This window comes from Lontra canadensis, unplaced genomic scaffold (assembly GCF_010015895.1).
Source record: "Lontra canadensis isolate GAN:19392208 unplaced genomic scaffold, GSC_riverotter_1.0 scaffold75, whole genome shotgun sequence".
Taxonomy (NCBI): Eukaryota; Metazoa; Chordata; class Mammalia; order Carnivora; family Mustelidae; genus Lontra; species Lontra canadensis.
In genome coordinates, this window is record NW_022631069.1 from 9,687,876 (window position 1) to 9,711,087 (window position 23,212).

The window sequence follows — 23,212 nt, forward strand, 5'->3', positions numbered from 1 at the left end:
CATTCCCCCTGCTTATGCTTGCTTGCTCGCTCTCTCTCTCCCTCTGTCAAATAAATAAATAAAATCTTAAAAAAAAATCAAATAGAATGAGTAAGAAGTATGTGTGCAGGTAAGTATGATCACCAACAAGGTCTGATGAAAAATAATTCACCAGTACATAATAGGCTATTGTAAAATCATTATATTTACCTAAAAACGTCTTAAATTTTATTTTTAAGGAGCTACTGGACTGCAGACACCATCATGTGTTCTCCCTACTTCTTCCTGCAATATATACTACATTACAGGTATGAAAAACAAGAGATGGTTATAATGTCTTTGCAAAATTTTTATAGGCCAGTGAACTGCTAATATAAGTAAATCATCATGAGTAAACACATTCAACTTACATACACACTGATGTTATTTTTTTTAAAGATTTTACTTATCCATTTTTGCAGGAGAGAGAGAGAGTGAGCGTGTTCATGACCAGGGAGAGGAGCAGAGGGAGAAGCAGACTCCCCACTGAGCTGGGAGCCAGACACAGGACTTGATCTCAGAACTCAGGAATCCTGACCCGAGCCAAAAGCAGAAGCTTACCAACTGAACCACCCAGGGGTCCTGTAACACTGATTTTAAAAACTGATGCCAGGCATGCCTGGGTGGCTCAGTCAGTTAAGCATCTGCCTTCTGCTCAGGTTATGATCCTGCAGTCCCAGGACGGAGCCCAGCGTGGGGCTCCCTGTTCAGTGGGGAGTCTGCTTATCCCTCTCCTGCGCCCCGCATCCCAGCTCTTGTTCTCTCCTCTCTCTCTCTCAAATAAATCTTTAATAAATAAGATACATAGAAATTTACACGAAAAGATGGCTGATACTCAGAAACATTGTGTCACCTGGTATCTTCTCTTTTTGCCTTTTTCGCTTTGATTAAAAGAAAACTTAAAGCCAGTCCAAGAAACTACATTATGCTTTTACCCTCCCTGCCTTCAGGCACAATGAACTTACTTATCTGTAAAACAAGGGTCAATAGGAGATGCTTAGAACAGTACCTGCTGTAGTAAATATTCAATAAATGTTACCTAGCTATTATTCGTGAATGCAGATTTCACTGGAATACCACTCAGTAATGTTAAGTCCCCAAAAGTTTAACTTAATAAAACCTCTTTATAGATATTGAGGTTGGTTCAAATTCCCAGCAGAAATTATATAACTACTTATCAGCTAGTTCACAATAATAAACCCTAGATGAAGTCTGGATTCACACGCTAAAACAGCAATTTAGACTGTAAATGCCACAGCAAACTATGTCAAACCATTAATCATTTTCTCTACCCCACCAGGAGGAACAAAAACAGTCTCTTCCTTAAATATATTTTCAGCCCTTAGATACTCCTAACTACCTCTACCTCCTCTCCCACATTCTCACCCATCTGTACTCCTTACAGCTTTTCCTTGAATGTTCCTCAAAGGGTTCTGTACCACTAATGAGTACTCGTGGTTATTCCAGGAACAACTGAAACATCTTTCCTTTTAAATACTCCTTTGTTTCTGTGGAGAAATCCTGAAATTTCTAAAAGCACATATTATAACTAGGTAGGACATAGCCCTCTTTCTGGAGGTCTGCATAGCTAAGTCTCAATATGGCACTATTTTTAGATAACACTCTAGCCAGTGCTAGACCAAGACACTCTTCTTGGTCTCTCCACAGCCCACCCAATAGCAGAATTCCAAATGGGAAAAACATTATGGAGCAAATTTAAAAAAAAAAAAAATTTATTTTTTTAATTTAATTTTATTTTTTTTTTTACCAAACACGTCTCTTGTATGTGCCTGGAACTGCAGGACACAAATACAAATAAGTTAAGGAATGTGTGGTCACATGGTGCAGTTAGATCTATCTGTGAAATCAGCAAGTTTCCATAGCCTAAAATATCAAAATAATCACTTTACCTAGGCCACTGTCCCTCTTAAGTGTGCCAGGCCTCTATTCACGAACATCCCTGAAACCTTATTCAACTCAAACTTCCAACTCCTTGCCAAAACCATCTCCATTCCCTCTTAAGGGAGATATTACTCCTGATGGCTGACACAGTCTTACCTTTCTGCAGAAGTCCTAGAGATTAACTTCCAAAACTAAGTCCTAAACTGTCCTTCCCAGCCTCTTTTTATCTCTAGCCAGGTCTGGCTACTCTAAAAAAAATTATTTGACTATCTTTCCAGATCCTAATCTTGCTTTTCATAAACTAATTGGTTTTCTTGATTTTTACTAAAATGATAATTAAACTCTTTCTAGTATGACCTGAAAACCCTTCCACATCTAATGTACTTCTTCCTCAAAAGCACCCTGACAAGGCTCAACCTGGCCCTTTAGCTAGTGTCAAACACCACGGCACTAATACTTGGTCAAATTACTATAATTACTTGGGTTTGTACCTGTTCATGACTCCATTAGTCCTAAACTCAAAAAAGCACACTCCTCGAAAGCACAAAACAATGCCTTCTTTTTGTCTCTACTACCCCCCCATATCTAGGACAGAGTAGGCACATAATAACTGTGGGATGAACGTCTTGAGTTTCTATGAGATTCCATAGTTGCCTAATCACATGTTGTAAGTGCCAGCTGCCATGAATGGAATTTTCAATGTGGGCAGTTAACAGAAACAGAAGATTTCCATTCCTCTGCTATCTTTATTCATCGCCACACCCCTTCCTGGCAGAGGTCTTTAACTCTCACCCCACAACTACACCTGACAGTCGAAATCACTCACAAGCTCTATTCTCCTTATTCCCCTCTAAACCTCTCAACCCCTGCCCCAGCTCCCTTGCACCCACCATCCAGTTCAGTGAAATAAACTGCTACAAATCTGTCCTGAACATCCTATATCTATACCTACATCCTATACCTAAAAGAGTGCACGAAACATAGTACTCAAATAATTGTTCAGTGAATGAATAAATGAATAAATATATTAAAGGTAAAAGCAGTACGTTGTGATTAGGACAGAGATAATGGGTCTCTACTGAGAAAAAGATTTTTTTCCTTTGAAGAGGGAGAGTGGAGGAGCAGGAAGAGGAAGAGAGAATCTCAAGCAGCCACCTAGCCCAGCATGGAGTCGGATCTGGGACAGGATCTCACAACCCTGATATTAGGACCTGAGCCAAAATCAACAGCTTTACAGGCTGAGCCACACAGGTGCCCCTGAAAAAAAGTTTTCTGGGAAGCAATCACATACCAACAGCCAAAAAGACTTAAAGCACATATAAGAAGTTTTTGATAAAACTTAACTGATACAGGGGTGCCTGGGTGGCTCAGTCGGTTAAGCATTTTACTTCAGCTCAGGTCGTGATCTTGGGTTCCTGGGATCAAGTTCTGTGTGGGCTCTGTGGTTAGGAGTCTGCTTCTCCCTCTGCCCCTGCCCCAGCTAGTGCTCTGGCTCTTTCTCTTTCTCTCTCTCGCTCCCTAATAAACAAAATCTTAAAAAGAAAACAAAAAACACCTTAACTGATATATTAAACATAACTTCAGAATACATGCCGGCCCATAACCCCTGGAGAAACCCCCCCTTAGCCTCCTCAGTAGGCAATCCCCCACATAACTGAGTCATGCCTCTCTCTGTGACTAGATAGTGGTAAACACCTGACACAGAAACCAGTCATAGGCTGACAGAGGGCCGACATTCTGTGTGTCCAAGCTCCAAATGATGAGTAAAACCAATCAGATTATCTGAGGAGTCTGCCCTAGAAGATACAGAAAAAGTCATCCTGAACTTCGAGATCACAATATGTGAAATCCTAGACTAAAGCAGCTCACTTCGCCACATAGCTCTCCTCAAAATGTTATCACTTGAGGATATGAAAATGGTAACTTGAGTGTCGCTAAAGATCATGTGTTCTCTTGGGGCAACTGGCCATTTGGGAGAGTGGGATTTCTTCTTCACTTTTGTGATATATAAAAAGATGCTTAAGGGAGCAGTTATTTGTGAGCAAGAAGAGGAATTATACTCTGGCTGCCTCAATGTTCTAATTCTGGCCTCTGGTGAGTAAGTTTCCTTTTATTTCTTTAAAAGCAGGGCACCAAATAGCCATTTTGGTGCTAACGCTAAATTATATGGTATGTACATTGTACATGACTGAAACTATTTTTGCAAAGGTGTATTTCTTTCTAGCTCTGCCTCAAAATTTTCTTGTGAAAGAAATGTAAAATACTCAGTTTTAAACCATACAAATAAATTTTTATATGTAATGGAGTGTCCTCCAAAGTTAATTTTTTTTAAGATTTTATTTATTTATTTGACAGAGATCACAAGTAGGCAGAGGGGCAAGCAGAGAGAGAGAGAGAGAGAGGAGGAAGCAGGCTTCCTGCTGAGCAGAGAGCCCGATGCAGGGCTCAATCCCAAGACTCTGGGATCATGACCGGAGCCGAAGGCAGAGGCTTTAACCCACTAAGCCATCCCGGCGCCCCCTCCAAAGTTAATTGTAATGTTACATCCATTCACCAAAACCCATATATCCCTAAATTTTACACTTAAAAATGTTAGAATTATATCCCTACCTAAGTCTCCCAAACAATAGGAGACTTAGGTATGTATGTATGAGGGCAACATACAGCACTTTTCTAAACATCTGTTCAATCGAATGCAAATACCACATTTTAAAAATTCACAAATAACAAACCATTATAAACTGAGTTGCCAGATCATAAGGATTCCTACAATTTCAATTTCCCTTACCATATAAATGTTCATCAGTGCTATAAGTCAAAACCCAAAAGTTTGGGATTCATACATGTATTTACTTTTACTAACCTTTTTTTACAGCATAAATTAGCAGTGGAATGAGGGGGGAGAATGCAAAGTCCCTAAATGATTTCCCCCAAATTATATCTATATTTATTTCTAGCTATAAAATAAAATATGGCTTTAAAGACTAAAAGTTCAAAAGAACACTCTCCAAATCCCCTGCACACCTTTCCAGCCTTATCTCCCATACTCCTCCTATACTAACCCTTTATCCCAGGCAAATCTAATTATTTGCTCACTCACACTTCTGAGTTTTGTACATATTACTCCCTCTGTCTGGATGCACTTCCCTCTGGTCTTTGTCTTAAGAGTTCCTATTTGTCCCTTAAGGTCCATGTCAGATATCACCTCCTCTGGGAGGACTTCCCTGACATGTTTCTTCATCCTCCTCCTCCCCAAATCCTTCTGTAACTACATTCCATACATATTAACCACTGTTTACTCCTGTGTCTCCACAACTTTAACTGCTTAAGAGTTGTTTTTTTTTTTTTAAGATTTTATTTATTTATTTATTTATTTGACAGAGAGAGACACAGTGAGAGAGGGAGCACCAGTAGAAAGGAGAAGCAGGCTGCCCGCCCAGCAGAGAGCCCAATGCAGGGCTCGATCCCAGCACCCTGGGATCATGACCTGAGCCAAAGGCAGTTGCCTAACGACTGAGCCAGCCAGGCGCCCCTATCTGCTTAAGAGTTTTGTCTATTTCTCATTTATCTCCAGGCTAAGAAAGTACCTGTGCACATAAAAGAGGATCAGAGATACCAAATCATAAATAAGTTAATAAATGAGCCTCCTTGGGATACTGCCAACACTGAAAACCAAAAAGCTCAATAAAAAGGAGCCTTGACTAAAGGCAATGCAGCATCCTACATTGGGTCCTGAAGCAGAAAAAGAACATTAGTGGAAAAACTGCTGAAATCCAATAAAGTATGTAGTTTAGTTAACATTAATGCACCAATATTGTGCAATGTTGACAAATGTACCATAGCTATGTAAGATGTCAACATTAAGGGAAACCAGGTGAAGAGTATACAGGTACTCTATGTACTTACATCTCTGCAACTTTCCTATAAACGTGAAATTATTCCATAATAAAAAGTTAATTAAAAAAACTTGTAAGGGTGCCTAGCTGGCTCAGTTGGTTAGGAGTCTGCCTTCGGCTCAGGTCATTATCCCAGGGGGCCTGGGATCAAGCCCTATGCGGAGCGGGGAGCCTGGTTCTCCCTCTCCCTCTGCTGCTCCTCCTGCTTGTATTCTCTGTCAAATAAATAAATAAAATCTTTGAAAACAAAACACACACACACAAACTTGTAAGTAGTCTAGATATAAATATTGATGAAAATGTGAATGTGGATTTTAGTTATTTTATTTATTACCATAGTAACAAAAATGAAAGGGTAAGAAATATATTTCTTCTAAGATAAAAATATATTTATAATATATAAGATATATAAGATAAAAATAAATATTATACATTTATATAGATATAACATATATAATACAATAAAGATATTATATAAAAATAATATTTTTATATAAGATAAAAAATAAAAACAACAACAATAAAAAAAAAAAAACAAAACAAAACAAACAAACAAAAAAAGCAGAGAAGAGGGGGCAGCTGGGTGGCCCAATCGGTTAAGCGTCTGCTGGCTCAGGTCAAGGTCCTGGTATACAGCCCTTTGTGGAAGTGGTGGGCTTCCCTGTTCAGCCAGGAGTCTGCTTTTCCCTCTGGCCCCCCTACCCTGTGCTCTCTCACACATGCTCTCCCACAAATAAATAAATAAAATCTTAAAAAAAAAAAAAAAGCAGAGGAAGGAAGGAAGGAAATTAGTTTTTAACCACCTGAAATGAACCAAAATATGTGAGGATTTATTAATGCTGAGAAATGGTGAAAGAGATTTATATCACTAAACTGAAGTCATTCAATGTTTACTTTCAAAAATAACTAACTCAACATTGAAATAACTGCCATGGAAAGTTTAAGACTGCATTATCCTAACACATACATCAGAACTACTTTATCTATGTAAATCATGGTAGTGATTATATCATTACATCAAACAGAACCCTGTTTTGAAGTTATCAGTTCTGATGTTCTAACTTCATGAAACAGAGGGGAAAATGTTCCATCAAAAGCACGTCACTCTAAAACAATCCTATAATTTACATCTGTAAAATATAATTTCCAAGGTCCTGGGAAAAATCCATTTCCATACAACATTCTCTATTTAATAAACAAGTATAAAAACTAGGGCTATCAATACATGACTAAAACAGAAATCCAAATTCAGTATACGATCTCCATAATAAGCTCTTAAAGTTCAAGTGATTACTATTTTGATTTTAAAATTCAACTACTACAGGAAATTACAAGATGACAAGAAGCAAGCTACCTTTCTAATTAGCTTTAAGGAAATCTGATTTATATGGTCCCCATGTCACCAGAGTAGTAACTATTAATAACAGACCACATAAATAAAAGCAGGAGAGGGGCACCTGGGTGGCTCAGTTGGCTAAGGGTCTGCCTTTGGCTGGGGTCATGATCCTGGGATTGAGCCCTGCCTCTGACTGACTCCCTGTTCAGTGGGGAGTCTGCTTCTCCCTCTCCCTTTGCCCACTACCAAATAAATGAATAAATAAATAAGTCTTAAAAAAAAAAAAAAAAGGGCAGGAGATACAAGCACAATTTCAATACAAGAGTGTGGGGACACTTCGGTGGCTCAGTTGGTTAAGCCTCTGCCTATGGCTCAGTCATGATCCTGGGATAGAGACTCACATAGAGGTCCTTCCTCAGCAGGGAGCCTGCTTCTCCCTCTGCCTGCCACTCCCTCTGCTTGTTCTCTCTCTCACACAAATAAATGAATAAAATCTTATAAATAAATAAATAAGTGTATGTTTTAATCATGGTGAGACATCCCTAACTATACAGCAGTAGATTTACGTGAGCAACTAGAAAAAATTTAGAATACTATCTATTTCAAAGTTAAGCAACAAAATTTTTCTAGATATAAAACACTAACAATGATCCCAAAAACTCAAAGTCTTTTTGTATGAATATTAAAAACATTTACCCATTTGTGAATTACACTTGGTAACAAAAAGAAGTCCATAACAGCAAAATAGTAATGGAACAATGAACACAACTAATATCTCCACTGGCCCTTAACAAATCTCTTAAACTTTTTTTTTTTTAAGATTTTATTTATTTATCAGAGAGAGAGACAGCACAAGAAGGGGGAACAGCAGGCAGAGCTGGCAGAGGGAGAAGCAGGCTCCCTGCCAAGTGAGGAGCCCACTGCAGGACTTGATCCCAGAACCCTAGGATCATGACCTGAGCTGAAGGCAGCCGCTTAACCGACTGAGCCACCCAGGCATCCCACAAATCTCTTAAACTTTTAAGTATCTTCCAAGTCCAATTTGAAAATCAAAGGCAATCCACTAAAGACTATACCCTCCTGAAATTTGTTTCTAAGATTAACAGGCCATTATTCAGGTACAAGTCAAACAAATTTGGTCTTTCCGGTTCTTCTTTGTTTGGTTTGCATCTGATATATTCATTTCTGTTACAACTTACTAATATCAAGACATGAAAAATAGGTTACTTCATCTACATAGAGAACTGTATCAAAACTGGGGCAATTAAACAGTGCTCCAAAGACAATGTTATTCAGCTCAAGCAGCTTCAATTACATGTATGATACAGATGACTGCTAAGCAGGTAACAGATAGCCTGGAGAGATAAAGGCCTAAAGGTAACTCTAACTTTCTAAACACTGAAAAAAGAATTTTACCAAAATGAAGACAGTTAAAACTGGAGGGAAAACCAAACACTACAACAGTTTCTTCTCTTTATATTCTCTTAAACATTTACATTACGTGCACTTTATAAAGTTGTGTCTTTCACGTTTTCCTAAACAGCGTTATTACATTAAACTAATTTCAGTCAAATTCAAGAATAAGAGAAATACCACCACGAAAATACTTAAGGTTTAAGTGAATTAGAGGATCCTAATTCTTTGAACGCAACTTAATTTCTGACATACCGCCACCAAAAATATCGTAGACAACAAAGCATTAATCTCATTTTGCATAATAATGTTTGCTCAAGATCTACTAAGGGGAATTATCAAGAAATAAAATCTGAAGATAGCACAGGAGTAAACCATTCAATAACTTACAAAACTAAATTATAGTATTTAATTCTTTTTAATATCACAAGAGTGATATTTATTAAAATTCCTTGAAAACCTTTGAAAAGAATATATTATTTGAAAAAATCATTTATCTGAAACACCCTTGAAAAAAGTAGCTAAAATGAAAAGCTTTCAGACATTATCATAATAACAGAAGATACCTATACTGAATACTTACTGCTAAACATTTTACATATATTATCCTATCGCATATTATAAAACAGACATCACCCCCACCTTATATATGTGAAAATAAGATTCACTGGCTAAGTTATATGCTCTGGGTCTCACACGTAGTAAATGGAAGGTGAGAACTGAATTCATTTCTATGCGACTCTGAAAGCAGTACTCTTATCCATTCATTATACCAGTGCTTCCCAACTTTTGTCACATGATGGCACACACTGAAAATGATAGTATTTCTAAGGCTTACTAAAGTAAGCTGGAGGGGCTTGAAAAAAATAATATGTATTTTCTTCATATCATAAAATTATGACATGAAAAAATACAAAGTATTACAGATGATATGAAATACTAATTGGCATAAACCTTCCTAATATTTGCAACTGCCATGTTTCCAAAGTTTAAAGAAGAAATCATACTAAAAAATGTTCAAGTATCATTTCAACTGTTGCAAAATTTCAAAAAGTTATGAAAATGATATAAAATTTCAAAACTATAGGGGCGCCTGGGTGGCTCAGTCGATTAAGTGCCTGCCTTCAGCTCAGGTCATGATCCCAAGGTCCTCAGATTGAGACCGGCATCCCCTGGGGAGCCTGCTTCTCCCTCTCCTTTTGCAGCTCCCCCTGCTTGTGTGCTCTCAAGCTCTCTGTCAAATAAATAAATAAAAACCTTAAAAATTTTAAAATAAAAAAATGAAGTTTCAAAACTATAAAAAAACTTACAAACAGCACACTTGTATACCATCCTATATACTGCACTCCAGTTGGGAAGCTTTGCATAATATAATTTTGTCTTCCTACATAATATTGTGATTAAACATTAATTTGACATTATCAAGATCTTCCCAAGAACACACCTAAAGGAAATTCAAATCAAAGGTAATCAAAAAACTGTAACACTTAAGTATTCCTTAACTAATTGAGCCCACCCTGGCTTCTTAATTTGAATTTCTAAAGTACCTATAATCTGTTAACATTATTTTTTATTTAATAATAACAATAATAGCGAGGTGCCTGGGTGGCTCAGAGGGTTAAGCCTCTGCCTTCAGCTCAGGTCATGGTCTCAGGGTCCTGGGATTGAGCCCCACATCACATCGGGCTCTCTGCTCAGCAGGGAGCCTACTGACGCCTCTCTCTCTGCCTGCCTCTCTGCCTACTTGTGATCTCTCTCTGTGTCAAATAAATAAATAAAATCTTTTTTAAAAAATAAATAAATAATAACAATAATAGCTAATATTCACTGAGCTAATCCTATGTGCCAGGCTGTATTCCACTTTAAATTATTATCATATTAATCCTCATAGCATTCCTATAGTGCCTCTATTTTCTCTATTTTAAAGATGAGAAAATGGAGCAGAGCAAAACTGACTAAGTAACTTTCCCAAGGTTACAGCTGGTAAATGGGAATTGGAATTTAAAATAGTCTGACTTCATAGCTCTTGCTGTTATCACTATACTAAACTACATCCCTCAAAAAAAAAACAAACAAACAAACAAAAAAACAGTAATATCTAATGAACACCTGTTATGTGCAAGGAAAAACATAGGTAACTGAATATATCTCAACTTAGACTAAGTTTGACAATTTCAAAGTGATGAAGTAAAAATGACTTGCATGTGCATCAAAGGAGGTATTCTATAGCGAAAAAAAAGGTATCCGTATACTTGATGAGTGTGTTCTGCTTAAAGAAAATAAGGGATGACTTTAACTTCTGTGCATTATGATATGGTTCAAGCAAAAGCATCTGTGTCTGCAACTATTTATATCTGTTGACTTAACTTGCTCAAGAATATTAAAAAATCTTACTTAAAACAATGAAACTGGTAAAAATTAAAAGCAAATGTTTTAGTACTTTGATTTTTACTTACTGCTTTTGCAGTTTGTTAAGTCATCATGTGTTTTATTTTGTTTTTAATTAAATGCACTATTTATAAAATCCCGAATAAAGATTTTTCCAGACATTTGCTTGCCTAAATTCTGCCTGCCAAATCCTGCCATTTGGAAGAAAGCCTCACAGTTTATAACTGTATTACAATAAGCTAATGTCCTGAGGGGATCTCTGATGGGCTAACGTAAAACAAGGCAAGATGAAAATACACCTTTCATTTAATAACCAATCAATCAATACAGACAACATTAATGCCTTGAGTATTATGGCTTATGTTAAACATCTGAAAGAGCCCAAGAAGCAATCTCCAACATTAAGTGGTTTACACTAGTAAATATTTAAGAAGCATCCACTATGTGCCACAGACCATGTTCATCCACAAATGATACCTGTTAAACAGAGAGCGGCAGTCTAGAATTACAATTTGAATCCATGTGTTATGAAAGGTCAGATATTCAAACCAAAAGCTCAAGCTCCAATGCATAACTTTCCCCCTATATCTAAAGAGCTGTTCCTAGGGCTTCTGCAATCTACAAACCACTAAATATGTCAACACGAAGATACTGGCATGGGGACCCAGCACAACCTGGAATACAAACTAACCCTTGGTTTATGGTGGTGCATTCTGTTCTCCAGAGCTTTACACCATGAAAATTTGGCACTTCTCCTAAAGCAACTTCTTCTTCTCAAAAATTGTTTTAAAAAGTTCTATTGAAAAAAAAAAAAAAAGGTTCTATTGCTTACGGAAACTATTACTCCTACTTATTCTTCTCTAACAGAACTGTAGAAAATACTCAGAGTAAAGAAAATGTGACTTAACTAATTGGTATGCTGATGCCAGGGTACTTTATATTATTTACTGAGCCTCTAGAAACCAGTTTTTAAAATGTTTAAACTAATCATGCTGAGTAAAATGCATCTGACTGTACCTAAAAGCTGCTCAAAACGAATGTCAGGTGAAATAAACAGTAATTTTCTGAAGCCAATGTTTTTAGTTTGGAGAGACAGCTCACCAGAAGTCTGTCACAGCTTTTTTAATGTACCAAGTTTCAGGAGCACCTGGGTGGCTCAGTCAGTTAAGTCTCTGCCTTCGGCTCAGGTCATGATCCCAGGGTCCTGGGATCGAGCCTGGCATCGGGCTCTCTGCTCAGTGGGGAGTCTGCTTCTCCCTCTTTCACTGCCTGCCTCTGCCTACTTGTGATCTCTCTCTGTGTCAAATAAATAAATAAAATCTTTTTTTAAAATGTACCAAGTTTCATAATTTATTCTAAGGTAATTCCATTCCCACTGTCCATCATACCTAGCAACGATTCAGCAACTCCCAGTATGTAATCTATTGTCCACTACATCTTTTGCCACAAACCTCAAGCCATCCAGTCCTTAAATTTCCTCAGCTCACACCACCTCCCCTTCTATAAAAACAAGGGAAGGAGTTATAAAACCTCAAGAGAGCAAAAATGATAGAAGGTGGAAAAGGAAAGACAGCCTCTGCACCCAAGTTCTTTTCCTTTATACCTGAGACTTGTCAATTATCTCAACCACACACCTTCATGTTCTGGTTAATCCAAGGTTCCTCCACTTACAAACAGTTCAAAATGCCCACTTGCTAATAAACCACAGGGTCCTTACGTGACCACTCTGTACCTGCCCCTCCATTTACATTAATCATTCAAGCATCCCAACTTCATCCAAGAGTATCACCATGTTCTAAACTCATAATCCATTATACAAGCCCCACACACTCACTCCAACCCCTTGCAAAACCTTCCCTAATATCGGCTCCTCCTTTACCAGCTTTTCGCGGATTCTTAATACAGTCTCACTGTCCTCCTGCCCCATACTCCCAAGCTCTCTTCACTAAAGGCCAAATCCAGCTCGGAGTCACACCCTCCCTCCAGCCCAATTCCTACAATCCTAAACCCCACCCCCTCATCACGCCCTACCAGGCCTAAGCCACCAACCCAACACCCCGCCCCGCGGCCGTCACGCCCTCCAGATCCCCTGGGGGTCCTTTCAGCCCGCCGGGACTGACTCCCCCTACCCCCCGCTCCCGCAAGGGCTCCCAAGTGCCTAGGCCCTCCGGTTCACCCCGCCAGCACTCCCCCCTCAGCCCCTCACCGAGTAGCAGCAGCTTCACTTCTTTGGCCGCTTTCTCTCCGTCCTCCCGCAAGTTGCGGTCGATCATCTTGCTCCGCTCCACCGCCGCCTTGTCCTCGGCGCTCAACGTGCAGCCCATGGCGGCGGCGGGAGAGGGGACCGAGCCCGGGCTCACTCAACACCGCGGAGTCTGCGGCTCGGCTAACTAAGACAGCGTCTACGGCTGGGCGGCGGCCCGCTCCGTCAGCTACTTGAGCGCCCGAATGAACCGGATATCCGGCGTTTACGACACTTCCGGCAACGCCCCACGGCGGTTGCTGCTCAAAACTCTCCGCTGGGGTAGAGGAGGAGTGACGGAAGGCGGAAGTACGGGGAGAGGACGGGTGAGTCCGAGCGGAGTAGCGGTGTCTCCTGGAGTACCTGGTACGCGCGGCTCGACTTTAGTGCCTCTTTTCCTTTTCGGCTGCCTTATTTGAGTTAATGTAGGAAAAGCAGGGACTGGCTTCCCCAGTTGGTGGCCCCTTCCTGAGGTCACACAGCAGGCTTTGGAAGAGGGGCGGGGATTCCCAGATAAGAGTCCACAGCGCGCACAGGAATTTATGCTGGGAATTTCTCAGTGGCCAGAAAAGCCCCCTTGATCTCTGGCTGTGGAGACCCGAAGCCCCTTCCCAAGTGTACAACACTCTGCCAGGGTTGTCTCAACCCGATCTACAGGATGAAAACAAACAGCAGAGCCTAGGGCCGGCAACGCTTCACATCTTGAGATCTGTAAGGCTGACCATGCCTAGGACCTTAGCATCCCCTTCTTCCCTCCCCATTGTCCTCCCGTTTCTTGCTCTCAGGATGTATCCGGGTCCTTGTGCCGTTACCTACGAATTGCCTAGTGACTGTGTTGACAGAGGCCCACCTGAAATCGTAAATATTCTATTACCTGAAAGGTAAGCTTGTAGTTCTCCACAAGATTTCCGTGATACCTTTCTCCAATATAAGCCACTTTAGCGCGGATAAATGATTCCGCGTTAGGGGCTTCGGACATCTACCAAGATCAGTTAACCTCGGGCCCACACCCCAAAACAAACCAGTGCCTCCTGTGAATCTCCCTACTGAAATTTCCTGTTGTGGTACCACCCGAAAAGGGAGGGTCTAGTAAATTTGTCTGTCAGCTCTAGCATCACCTGAAAATAAACCTCCATGAAAAAGCCCGTCTCCTAGCCTTTTCATTCATAATCCTGGGTACTACCCATGACAGTGGCCATGAATTACCTTTACTGCCAAATAGCTGCACAAATACGATCACCATACATTCCAGAGAGGAGAACTCTTGTTGTCCCCCAAACCGTTCCCTGGGATTAAAAACTATTTCCCTAATAGAATCTAAACCTTAGCATATAAGGTCCAAACAGAAAGGCCTATATTATGACAATTCATTAATTAGGGATTTCTTGAGAGCCACCGTAAACAACTTCATCCACTATAACTTCATAATGCCAGTTCTTGAAAGTTTGAAAAGCCTCCTACTCATTCCCAAATGACTGTTAGAATAAAAAGGATGGCTTTGCCATGATCAATACTTGTGGGGGAATAGGGCAAGAGGAAAGGGTAGAACCAATATTTATTGAGTACCTATTTGCCAGGTATGGCTAGGTGCTTCCACATGGTCATCTCTTTTAATCCTCACAACAACCCTGTGAGGTAGGTAATGTTACCCCTGTTTTTACAGATGAAGAAATAGGCTCAGAGAAACTAAGCATCTTTCCCAAGTTCACACAGTGAAAAGTAGATGTCTGCCTCCAAATTCACCCCCTTTTCTACCATGCCACTGTAAGATGTTACCTGGGGAGACCTGACAACAGAAAGTTTTCATCTAAGCTTGGAAGTTACCCTAACACCACCCGGGTGCAGGAAAAGTAACTGACCGGTCAGATGTCTCAACCTGTTGATTCTTGAGCCCACTAGAGGTCAGATTTTGTCCAGGAACAGCTTTCACAGCCAAGAACTACATAGCAAACTTTACCAAGTGGTCCTGGTGACTGGAAAACAACTGGAAGATGGTCATGGCAGAAACTGTTGGGAGAATTGTCAACATAACAAAAATTTTTATTTCCTTCATGATCCACTCAGGGAAAAATAAATGGCAAATGAACCAGCCTATGTCAAATTCTGTAATAAACACCAGTGAGTTCAGTGTCAGGAAATACAAGCCTGAATTAGAGATATCCTTGCACTTAAAATTTTCTTTTTTGATGTATGTGAAGGAAGGGCTGGAGGGCAAGGCAAGGGAGAAGACAAAATAAATTAACAAAATGGCTGCCAGACGATGTTTCCTGTCCTCCCCTCTCCTCACTCCCTCTCCCCACCCCCAACTCCCCCATGCAAGCACCTTTCCTGTTTCCACTGGACTCACACTGCCACCTGCTGGCAATGCTTAAGGCCTACTAGCTGATCCCTGATGTTTGAAGAGAACTCCTTATCTACAAATGAGTTGTCTCCTTTCTGAGTTTATCTTAAAAGGGAGGAGAGGGAGAAGAGCAAGTTTTTCAATCACGAAGGATTCTCCTTGGTAGATATACTATCTAAGGGATTTCTTCAGTGTAATAGGTTCTAGACTAAAGTAAGTCTGGTGGTAGGAAGACAAACCTGTAAATTCTCCTACATCTAAAGGGGGAAAGCTGTTTGCCCAGTTTCTTAATAAATTCTTTTCTGCAGCTAGAATTTCATTTACAACCCTCACACATTCCACAATCCACAGGAAGCTTCCATGTAGGTATCTTGCTTCAGTGGACTGAGCTCCAATGTATTCTCCAATATATTTCTCCTTCTTTAATGCTTTACCGGATATAAGTGCTCTGTAAAAATACAAGGTACCTGATAAAATTAGACTATGAACTCCTCAAAGGCAGTGACTGCGTGGGTCCCAGAGAATACTAGGTATTCAACTATTATGCACTGAATTGAACTGAAATAGTAAATGTTGATATCAGAATAACTTTTTATAATAAAAAGTATTTATTGGCCATTCAAAGGGGAAACTATCCCACTCCCACCGGCCCGTCTTCCCTTTAATGTTCAGTGAGCCAGGAATTTGTTCAAATACAGATTAAAGCACCCTCTTGTCCTGCCTCAACCCTTGAATGTTACTTGATTCAACTGAGGGAAGTGGATAAACAAGTAGTCCCAGATGGGTGTCCTGTCCAGTTTGCAACTATTCCGCCTCCCTTGCAAATATCACCACTGATACCAACCAACAAGTTCCTACAGTCTCAATTAGTGAACATCTGAACCCAACTCTCGTGCCCTCTCTCCAACCCAGGGCTGCAGATAGGAGAGAGAGACTTAAGTCTTTGTCACTGAAGCTAATTTTGAGAGCGATGGATGGGAGTAGGAGGCATTTAATGGGCCATGGAAACCCCACCCTTCCCATTCCCAACCTTAGTCTCTTGTACCCGATAGTCCAGGGGGCCGGAGGTGGGTCACTGCCATGAGGAGAGAGATCAAGGAGGCCAATCCTAGGAAGAAAAAAAAAAAATTACAGTATTATTGGTCAAGATGATTTTCTGGCTTCTCTGTATGCATCCACCTTAGCAAATCAAACGCTAACCCCCACCTTCAGCCGCCCAAACCCCAATCTCTCCACTCCTTCATTCTAAAAAATAAGGAGAAAGAGCCACCTTGTTGTATCCTTGCCTTTGCTGAGATCAAGCTGGAAGCTTGATCTCCCATGTGCAGGAGAGAGACAGCAAAATAGAACAGAAGGGCTGTTCCCAGAGGGTGGGACAGAGCTGCAGTCAGCTTTTCTGTCTTCTCCTCTTTGTACCCTGCCTGCTATTTCCCCTTGCTTCTGGCCAAACTCAGGAAAGGAATATACCCAGCTGGCCCTCTCTGTTTAAGGAAACCTCAGTTCTAAAACTAGAAAAAGATCCATTAACTCAAATGGAAACACTTAGCTGTACTTTGTTTAGTTCTTTTTAAACCTAGCAAGGAAAGGAGAAGACACAGGTTATTTTCTTACCTTGCTTGAATACAATTACTGCCCTGGACAATTACACTGAAAAATGAAATACCCTAAGGGATTCCCAGGATAACTCCAAACCCGGCCTGCTGCTCTATATCCTCCAACTCCTACCCTTGAAGAGTTTCCCTGCTTCTGAGGCATGGAAAATTCACTGGTTGAAAGGCATCATCTCACCTTCGTGACCCTTTATTCTCATTACCATCTCACCAGGTTCCCTCCCCCAGTAGTCAAGGATCATAGCCATGTCCAAGGCTTTTGCCACACGTTCATCCTGTTGGCCTTGTTCCTGACCCAGAAAACACTAAGCAAAAGCTGTGTGTAGAGACCCCAGCCCCAGCCCCTGCTAGCTGGGAATAGGTAATCCCACAAGGTGTTCCTTCAGTTATAAGTGGCCCCAGCCCCATCTCCCTCCAAGTGGCTAGAAGCCCATCATGATTCCAGTCGAGGTGAGGGGGCGGGACGGAGGTAGCTGTCCGACATGATGATGTCGCTGGTGAGTTGTTGCTCCAGGAACTCAGAGGTCTCTTCAGCTATCTGGCCTGGAATTCGAAAGTCCACAGCAGGTGTCTCCTGCTTGGGACTGGGGAGGGGTCGGGAAACCCAGGACTCAGTGGGACAGCCTGTACCCTGAAGGAACTGCAGAAAGTTCTCCTCAATGGAGCCCTCCCGGCTTGGTAGCCTCAGCTCCTCCTCTGGAGCCGGCTTGAAGAAGCAGACAAACTGCTTGCTGAGCTCCCCTCGGATCTGCCGGTTGAGACATCCATAAAAGAACGGGTTGGAAGTGAAGCAGAAGTAGCCTATCCAGGTCACGACATTCTCCACCTGCCCAGTCGAAATGGGCTGAGCACTCAGGGCAACGTAGAGGTGGAAAGAAAAGTAGGGCAACCAACAGAGCAGGAACTGTCCCCCCACAGCCAGGAGGACCACTGCAGCCTTCCCTCCCCCGAACGTCCGGTGTGGGGTGGTCTGGGGGGCCCCCGAGCTGGTGACCATAGTGGAGCGGCTGCTGAGAGACTCAGAGCGTTGCCGGGGTGTCTCCATCCACGTGGGCAGCGGTCCGTGCTGCATGGCCGCCACTCGGGCTACTCGGAACATGCTGCAGTAGACCACAAGGATGAGGAGCAGAGGCAACAGGAAGTAAAGGACAGCAAAGACCACCACGAAAAGCTGGCAGTAGGCACTGCGGCTCCATTGGAGTGAGCAGCCTGGGGGGACGCTGAGAGCTCCCTCCTCCCGGGAGGCCCTTCCCAACACTGGCACAGAAGCCATGGCCAAGGCTTTCACCCACACGCCCACTAACACAGAGGCCACCAGCCCCAGCGTCATGCGCACCTCATAGCGCATGGGATGGACAACATAATAGTAGCGCTCCACATTGATGGCCGACACCGAGAGAATGGCCAGGCTGACGAAGCATATGCTCAGGAACAAGTAGAGGCGGCAGGCGACCTCCCCGAAGAGGTCATGGTCAAAGAGGGCAGAACTGGAGAGCATGGCCAGGGGCATGAGGGTCAGGGCGGCCAGCAGGTCCACCAGGCAGAGGTGGAAGACGAAGACAAATTTTCGGAGGGCGGGTGTCTTGGCGATAACAGCCATCACAGCGGCATTGCCAGCCACAGCGATCAAGTCCAGCAGGAGCATGAAGAAGAGGGCCACAGATTCCGAGGCCACGTCCCGCAGCCCCACCTCTGGGACCCCACTGGCAGTAGAGGGACCTGGGGTTTGAGGGACCCTCCCCAGAGTGGAAGAGTTGCCTGATGACTGGGGGATGGGAGAGGACTCCATGGGGCCGAAAGAGGACACCCAGGGCACCTCCTGTCACAGGCCCATCCCCCATCCTAGTCCAGTGACCCTGGGATGGCCAGCCCAGGCCCAGGCTTAACAGGCTTGTCAATTTTGTGTGTGGGGATGGGGGGAGAGGGCGCCTCCTGCTGGAGCCTCCCCGACAGGCTCTAATCGCCAGCCTTCCAGGCCTGGCTGTGCATGTAATGGAACAGAGGGCTCAGAAGCTCATCTCTGCTTCCTGGCTCTGGTCTGCCTTTGGTGACCTCGAAGAAGCAGGAGACATGAGAGATGCCGGAGCCTCACTCACTCAGCACTCCACCTTCTGACTGGTCGCCGGTTCCTTTTTCTTTTCCTTTCCTCTGTTCTCCATGCCCTTTTCCTCTCTCAGGGACTGTTATCCAGAGATTCTAAATCCTCTGTCTCCCTCTCCCAGGGTCCCACTGAGCTCCAGGATAGTGCCCCAGTTTTCAAGTTGCTTATGTAAATTTTCTGATTTCTTGTCTCTCAAAATGGCAGGAGCTGTTGGGGCATAGAAGGGACATGAGATCCAGTTACCAGTCCCAGGTCTGGGAATTACTGTGACTCTTTAGGATTTCAGTTTCCTCATGAAGGCATCTGTAAAAGGAAGGGAATAACGGCCACTTCATGACTGTTTGGAGGATCCTGTGAGACTTCATAACAATACCACCCATAAGCGCTAACATTTATAATGGTGGTTTCCAAATGCCCAACCCTGTTCTAAGCACTGTATGTAAATAAGCTCATTCAAATCCTCACACAATCTCTGAGGCAGGTATTACTCTCATCCCCATTTTGCAGTTGGTGAAACTGAGGCCCAGAGAGGTCAAGTAACTTCCAAAGGCAGCAAGGTCTGGGTACGTACCCAAGCGCTCCGGCTCCAGGATCAGTACTCCAGCCCACCTGACCATGCCCTCCACAGCAGCTGGAATTCAGTAGGTATTCAGTAAATAGTTGTTGGATCTGAACCGTCTCTAAAAATGTCTGTCAGTGCTCTGGGGCTACCACTGGGAAGAGATCACCTGAAAGGGGGGAGGACTGTACTTTAGTCTCCTGTGACATCACCAGCCCCAGGACAAAGAGCTGCCATATGGGGAAGGAAACTGGGATGTCAGCCATCCAGTCTCCACTGCCCCCAAAAGCCGGAAGGGCATAGGTCACTTGAAAGCTGCCCTTCTTCACCCACTCATCAGCCTCGCAAGGCCACTGTGCTCCTGCAGGTGGGAGAGGAAATGCTCCTAACCTCCTCCTCCCTGGGCCTGGATATCTCTGCTCATTGGAGCAGATCCCTGGCCCAGAGTCCTCTTGGCCCTGGACTGTTAGCACACTCCAGAGCAAGGACGAAGAAGTAGGTGTCTGCGGGGGGCAGAGATAAGAGTGGGGAGGTCACTGTGATTGTGGAAATGGGTGACCATAAAGCAGAGAAAACAACTGGAAGGAATAGGGAGGGGAAGAAGTCTGGGGTTTCAGCATCTCTCATTTCTCCTGACCAAATGACAGATCAAATGTTCTATGTGTCTCATTATCCATATTAAGTTTGCATATAATTGAAATAATGAAATTAAAAATTATTTTCATTTCTATATCCAATTCTTGCAGTCCAGTTTCTCCCAGTATGATGTGTGATGGTATGCAAATTTGAGGCAAACTATGGGCATGCCAAGTCTGATGGGCTGTCTGTAGACAAGTCACAAGTTTCCTGGACCATGGTTTCCTCGTCTGTAAAATGGTAAGGTTGAACTGGACGACTTCCAAGATTCCCATATCATACAACATTTGATGACTCTTGAGTTCCTGGGCTACCAAGGGCCTGGTGGTTACTCGGTTTAAAAACCCACACCTCTCTGACTACAATAAAGTGAACCACGTGTGGCAGACCATCCCTGTTCCCTCCCCATTGTGACAGCCTTACAATCACTCTTGGGTTTGGGCATTACCACTAGCCGTGCACTAATTTAACTTCAATCCTGACATGAGTGCAGTAGGAGCTCAATATAGCTTTGTGAGTTGTATCAAATTCAAACTGGTCTGATGAGTCCCTGCCCCTTCATACCAGCTTCAAACATACTCAGTAGGTTAGCTGTGTGCCAGCCAGGGGACTCTGCTCTGGAAAGGGTAACCTGGTCTCCAGGTGCCGCCCTAACTTTGGACAATTGCCTAGGGATGTGCCTCTCCCTGGGGATAACAGGAAGCTTGTTTCACAGTTAAAATGGCCACATAGACTCAGGATCTACAGAGAAGGTGAAGACAGGGCTCAAAAGTGGAGACATCAGCTGCTCATAAGACAGTCTGCCAGGAAAAAGCCAGAAAGCTATGGGAGGGGAAGCATCTTTGCCCCTTACTCTTCATGCTGTGGCTTCCTCGTCCCTTCCAGCTGGGAGTGGGGCCCAGAAGACGTGGCTCTGAGGCCCTGGGAGCTAAAGGAGTAAAGGCCCTCCGTGTCTGCATAGACATCAAGAGTCTGCCAGCTAGGCCCACTCAGGGTCCCAGACTGAGGGAAGCAGACATGGTTTCCACGTGGAGATGGAGAGGCTACTGTGCAGCCATGATGAAGCCCTAGACAAGAAAGCACTGGACATTTCTCATTTCCAGAGCCCCCTTGGCCTGGCCAAGATCTCCACCCTGACTCCTAAATTCCAGGATTCCCATTTCCGTCATAACAGATGGACCAACATTCCTGCTCCCCATCACTCTCTCACTGACGGATGGGGGTTAAGGAGGGGAGGACTGTACATCATGGTGTCAGGGGGGAAGCCCAGAGAGCCTCACTCCACTCCTAGCTCACATCATCATGCCTTCTCACATGCTTTTGTCTTCCCCACAGCTTCCTGCCAGCAAGCCCTCCCTCACCTCCAGGACCTCTCAGTACCTGGCAGGCATTGCCCCCACAGGGGCTTAGGTCTGGCCCCCTAGCCAGGGCATGGTCAAGTTATAAATATCCTTGTGTCAGGATGCAAGATGTGCATAAGTGCCCAGCCCAAGGCCAAAGAGGTGTCATTGGGATTCGCATGCACCTGTTCCCCAAATACGGAGCTTCCATCCCAGGGACCTGAGCACGGCCTTCCTTCAGACAAGAGCATGGCCCTTCTCAGCCAGGGGAGATCTCCAGGGGGCAACCACACCTCTCCCCAGTAAAGTTGCCCACGCCCAGGACGCAGAGTTGCCCATCAGCCTACATACTAAGGGACCTGTTCCTAGGATGCGGGGGACCCATCTCTATGACATGGAGTAAGACAGATGGGGAACCCTGCCTGTCTGTAGGATGTGGGTACTCCGTCTGGCAGGAGATCAACCCCCATCTCTAGGCTTCAGAGGTGCCCACACCCCAGTACTGCCTTTGAGATACCTGGGAGCCCATCCCTCGACGAAATTGGCCACCGTAAGGCAGGGTGGGCTGGTCCTTGGGACACAGAGCTACCATCCTGCAGAGTACCTCAGCACAACCCAGCAGGCCCTGGGACTGGCCCCCATTCCTGGCCTAGTCGGCAACTCCTACCTTTGCTGAGCAGCTCCCGGCTCCCATGTGATAGCTCCTCTCAGCTGATGCTTCTCCAGGGCTGCTGAAGCCTGAACCACTGCAGTGAGCGGTGAGAGGCAGCCGGCAGAGCGGGATGCTCAGGAAGCTTCTGGGTCCTAATGGCCTCCTGCTTCCCACCCAGCCCCTTGGAGCCACTTCTGAAGCAAGGAGTCAGGCACCAGTGCCCCTGGGGCAGATGCTCAGGGGTGGTTCCAACCACTCTCAACGTCTCCGGGGGTGCTGGAGTGGCATGTCAAAACCCTCATGGGGCCAGGCGACTGTGATCAGGAGAGAACTTCCTGGCCCTCCTGATGAAGTATAAAGGGTACTTGGGATCAGAAAATCTAGGTTTAAGGCCTGGCTCTGGCACTTACTAGCTGTATGAACCTGGGCAAGTCACTTCTCATTTCTGACCTTGGTTTCTTATCTGTTCAAAGAAAATATAGGCTAGACAATCCTGAGGCACCCACAGCCCTGCCATTGTGTGCTTTTGTGTGACGTCAGAACAAAGAAGCTCTTGCAGCAGGCCAGTCGGTGGAGACGCAGAGTACTAGGGTTAGGCCTGGCTCGGGCTAAGGTCCAGGGGCTGGCTCCTTGGACAGCTGCCAAATGTGTACAGTGGACAACTTCAAGAGCAGCATTCAGGCTTGGAGGGGAGCTAAAGGCCTCGTCCTAACCCTGCCTTTATCCCCCAGAAATCACATTACTATTGTTTTCTTAGATTGTATGATTATTTGGTGTG

The 23,212-nt window shown here is 43.7% G+C and overlaps 2 protein-coding genes and 1 long non-coding RNA gene across 5 annotated transcripts in view; 1 reads left to right on the forward strand and 2 right to left on the reverse strand.

Moving 5' to 3' along the window:
• GNAI3 (G protein subunit alpha i3) overlaps positions 1-13,369 on the reverse strand; it is a 36,019-nt gene extending 22,650 nt beyond the window's left edge. The window contains exon 1 of the mRNA XM_032881528.1: positions 13,160-13,369. Within this exon, the coding sequence (XP_032737419.1) occupies positions 13,160-13,277 (118 nt within the window). The 5' untranslated portion in view covers positions 13,278-13,369. The remainder of the gene's footprint in view (positions 1-13,159) is intronic.
• A 78-nt stretch (positions 13,370-13,447) lies between these two features.
• LOC116881623 lies at positions 13,448-14,339 on the forward strand. 2 transcript variants are annotated; one of them, XR_004385457.1, is made up of 2 exons: positions 13,448-13,521; positions 13,981-14,339. It is a non-coding gene; the product is annotated as an uncharacterized LOC116881623 (long non-coding RNA). The 2 variants fall into 2 exon arrangements; XR_004385456.1 differs by having other exon boundaries at positions 13,496-13,561.
• A 394-nt stretch (positions 14,340-14,733) lies between these two features.
• GPR61 (G protein-coupled receptor 61) lies at positions 14,734-22,544 on the reverse strand. 2 transcript variants are annotated; one of them, XM_032881526.1, is made up of 4 exons: positions 22,450-22,544; positions 17,552-19,550; positions 17,325-17,490; positions 14,734-16,644 (listed from the first exon to the last, which is right to left on the reverse strand). In XM_032881526.1, exon 2 carries the CDS (start codon positions 18,933-18,935, stop codon positions 17,580-17,582), a length of 1,356 nt encoding a protein of 451 aa, XP_032737417.1. In that variant the 5' UTR covers positions 18,936-19,550; positions 22,450-22,544; the 3' UTR covers positions 14,734-16,644; positions 17,325-17,490; positions 17,552-17,579. The 2 variants fall into 2 exon arrangements, with proteins under 2 accessions (XP_032737417.1, XP_032737418.1); XM_032881527.1 differs by lacking the exon at positions 22,450-22,544 and adding an exon at positions 19,819-19,903.
• Between the last annotated feature and the right edge of the window lie 668 nt (positions 22,545-23,212).

Excerpts from the sequence above, each read along its gene's own strand:
- GPR61 (XM_032881526.1), bottom strand. The coding sequence starts at position 18,935 with ATGGAGTCCTCTCCCATCCCCCAGTCATCAGGCAACTCTTCCACTCTG.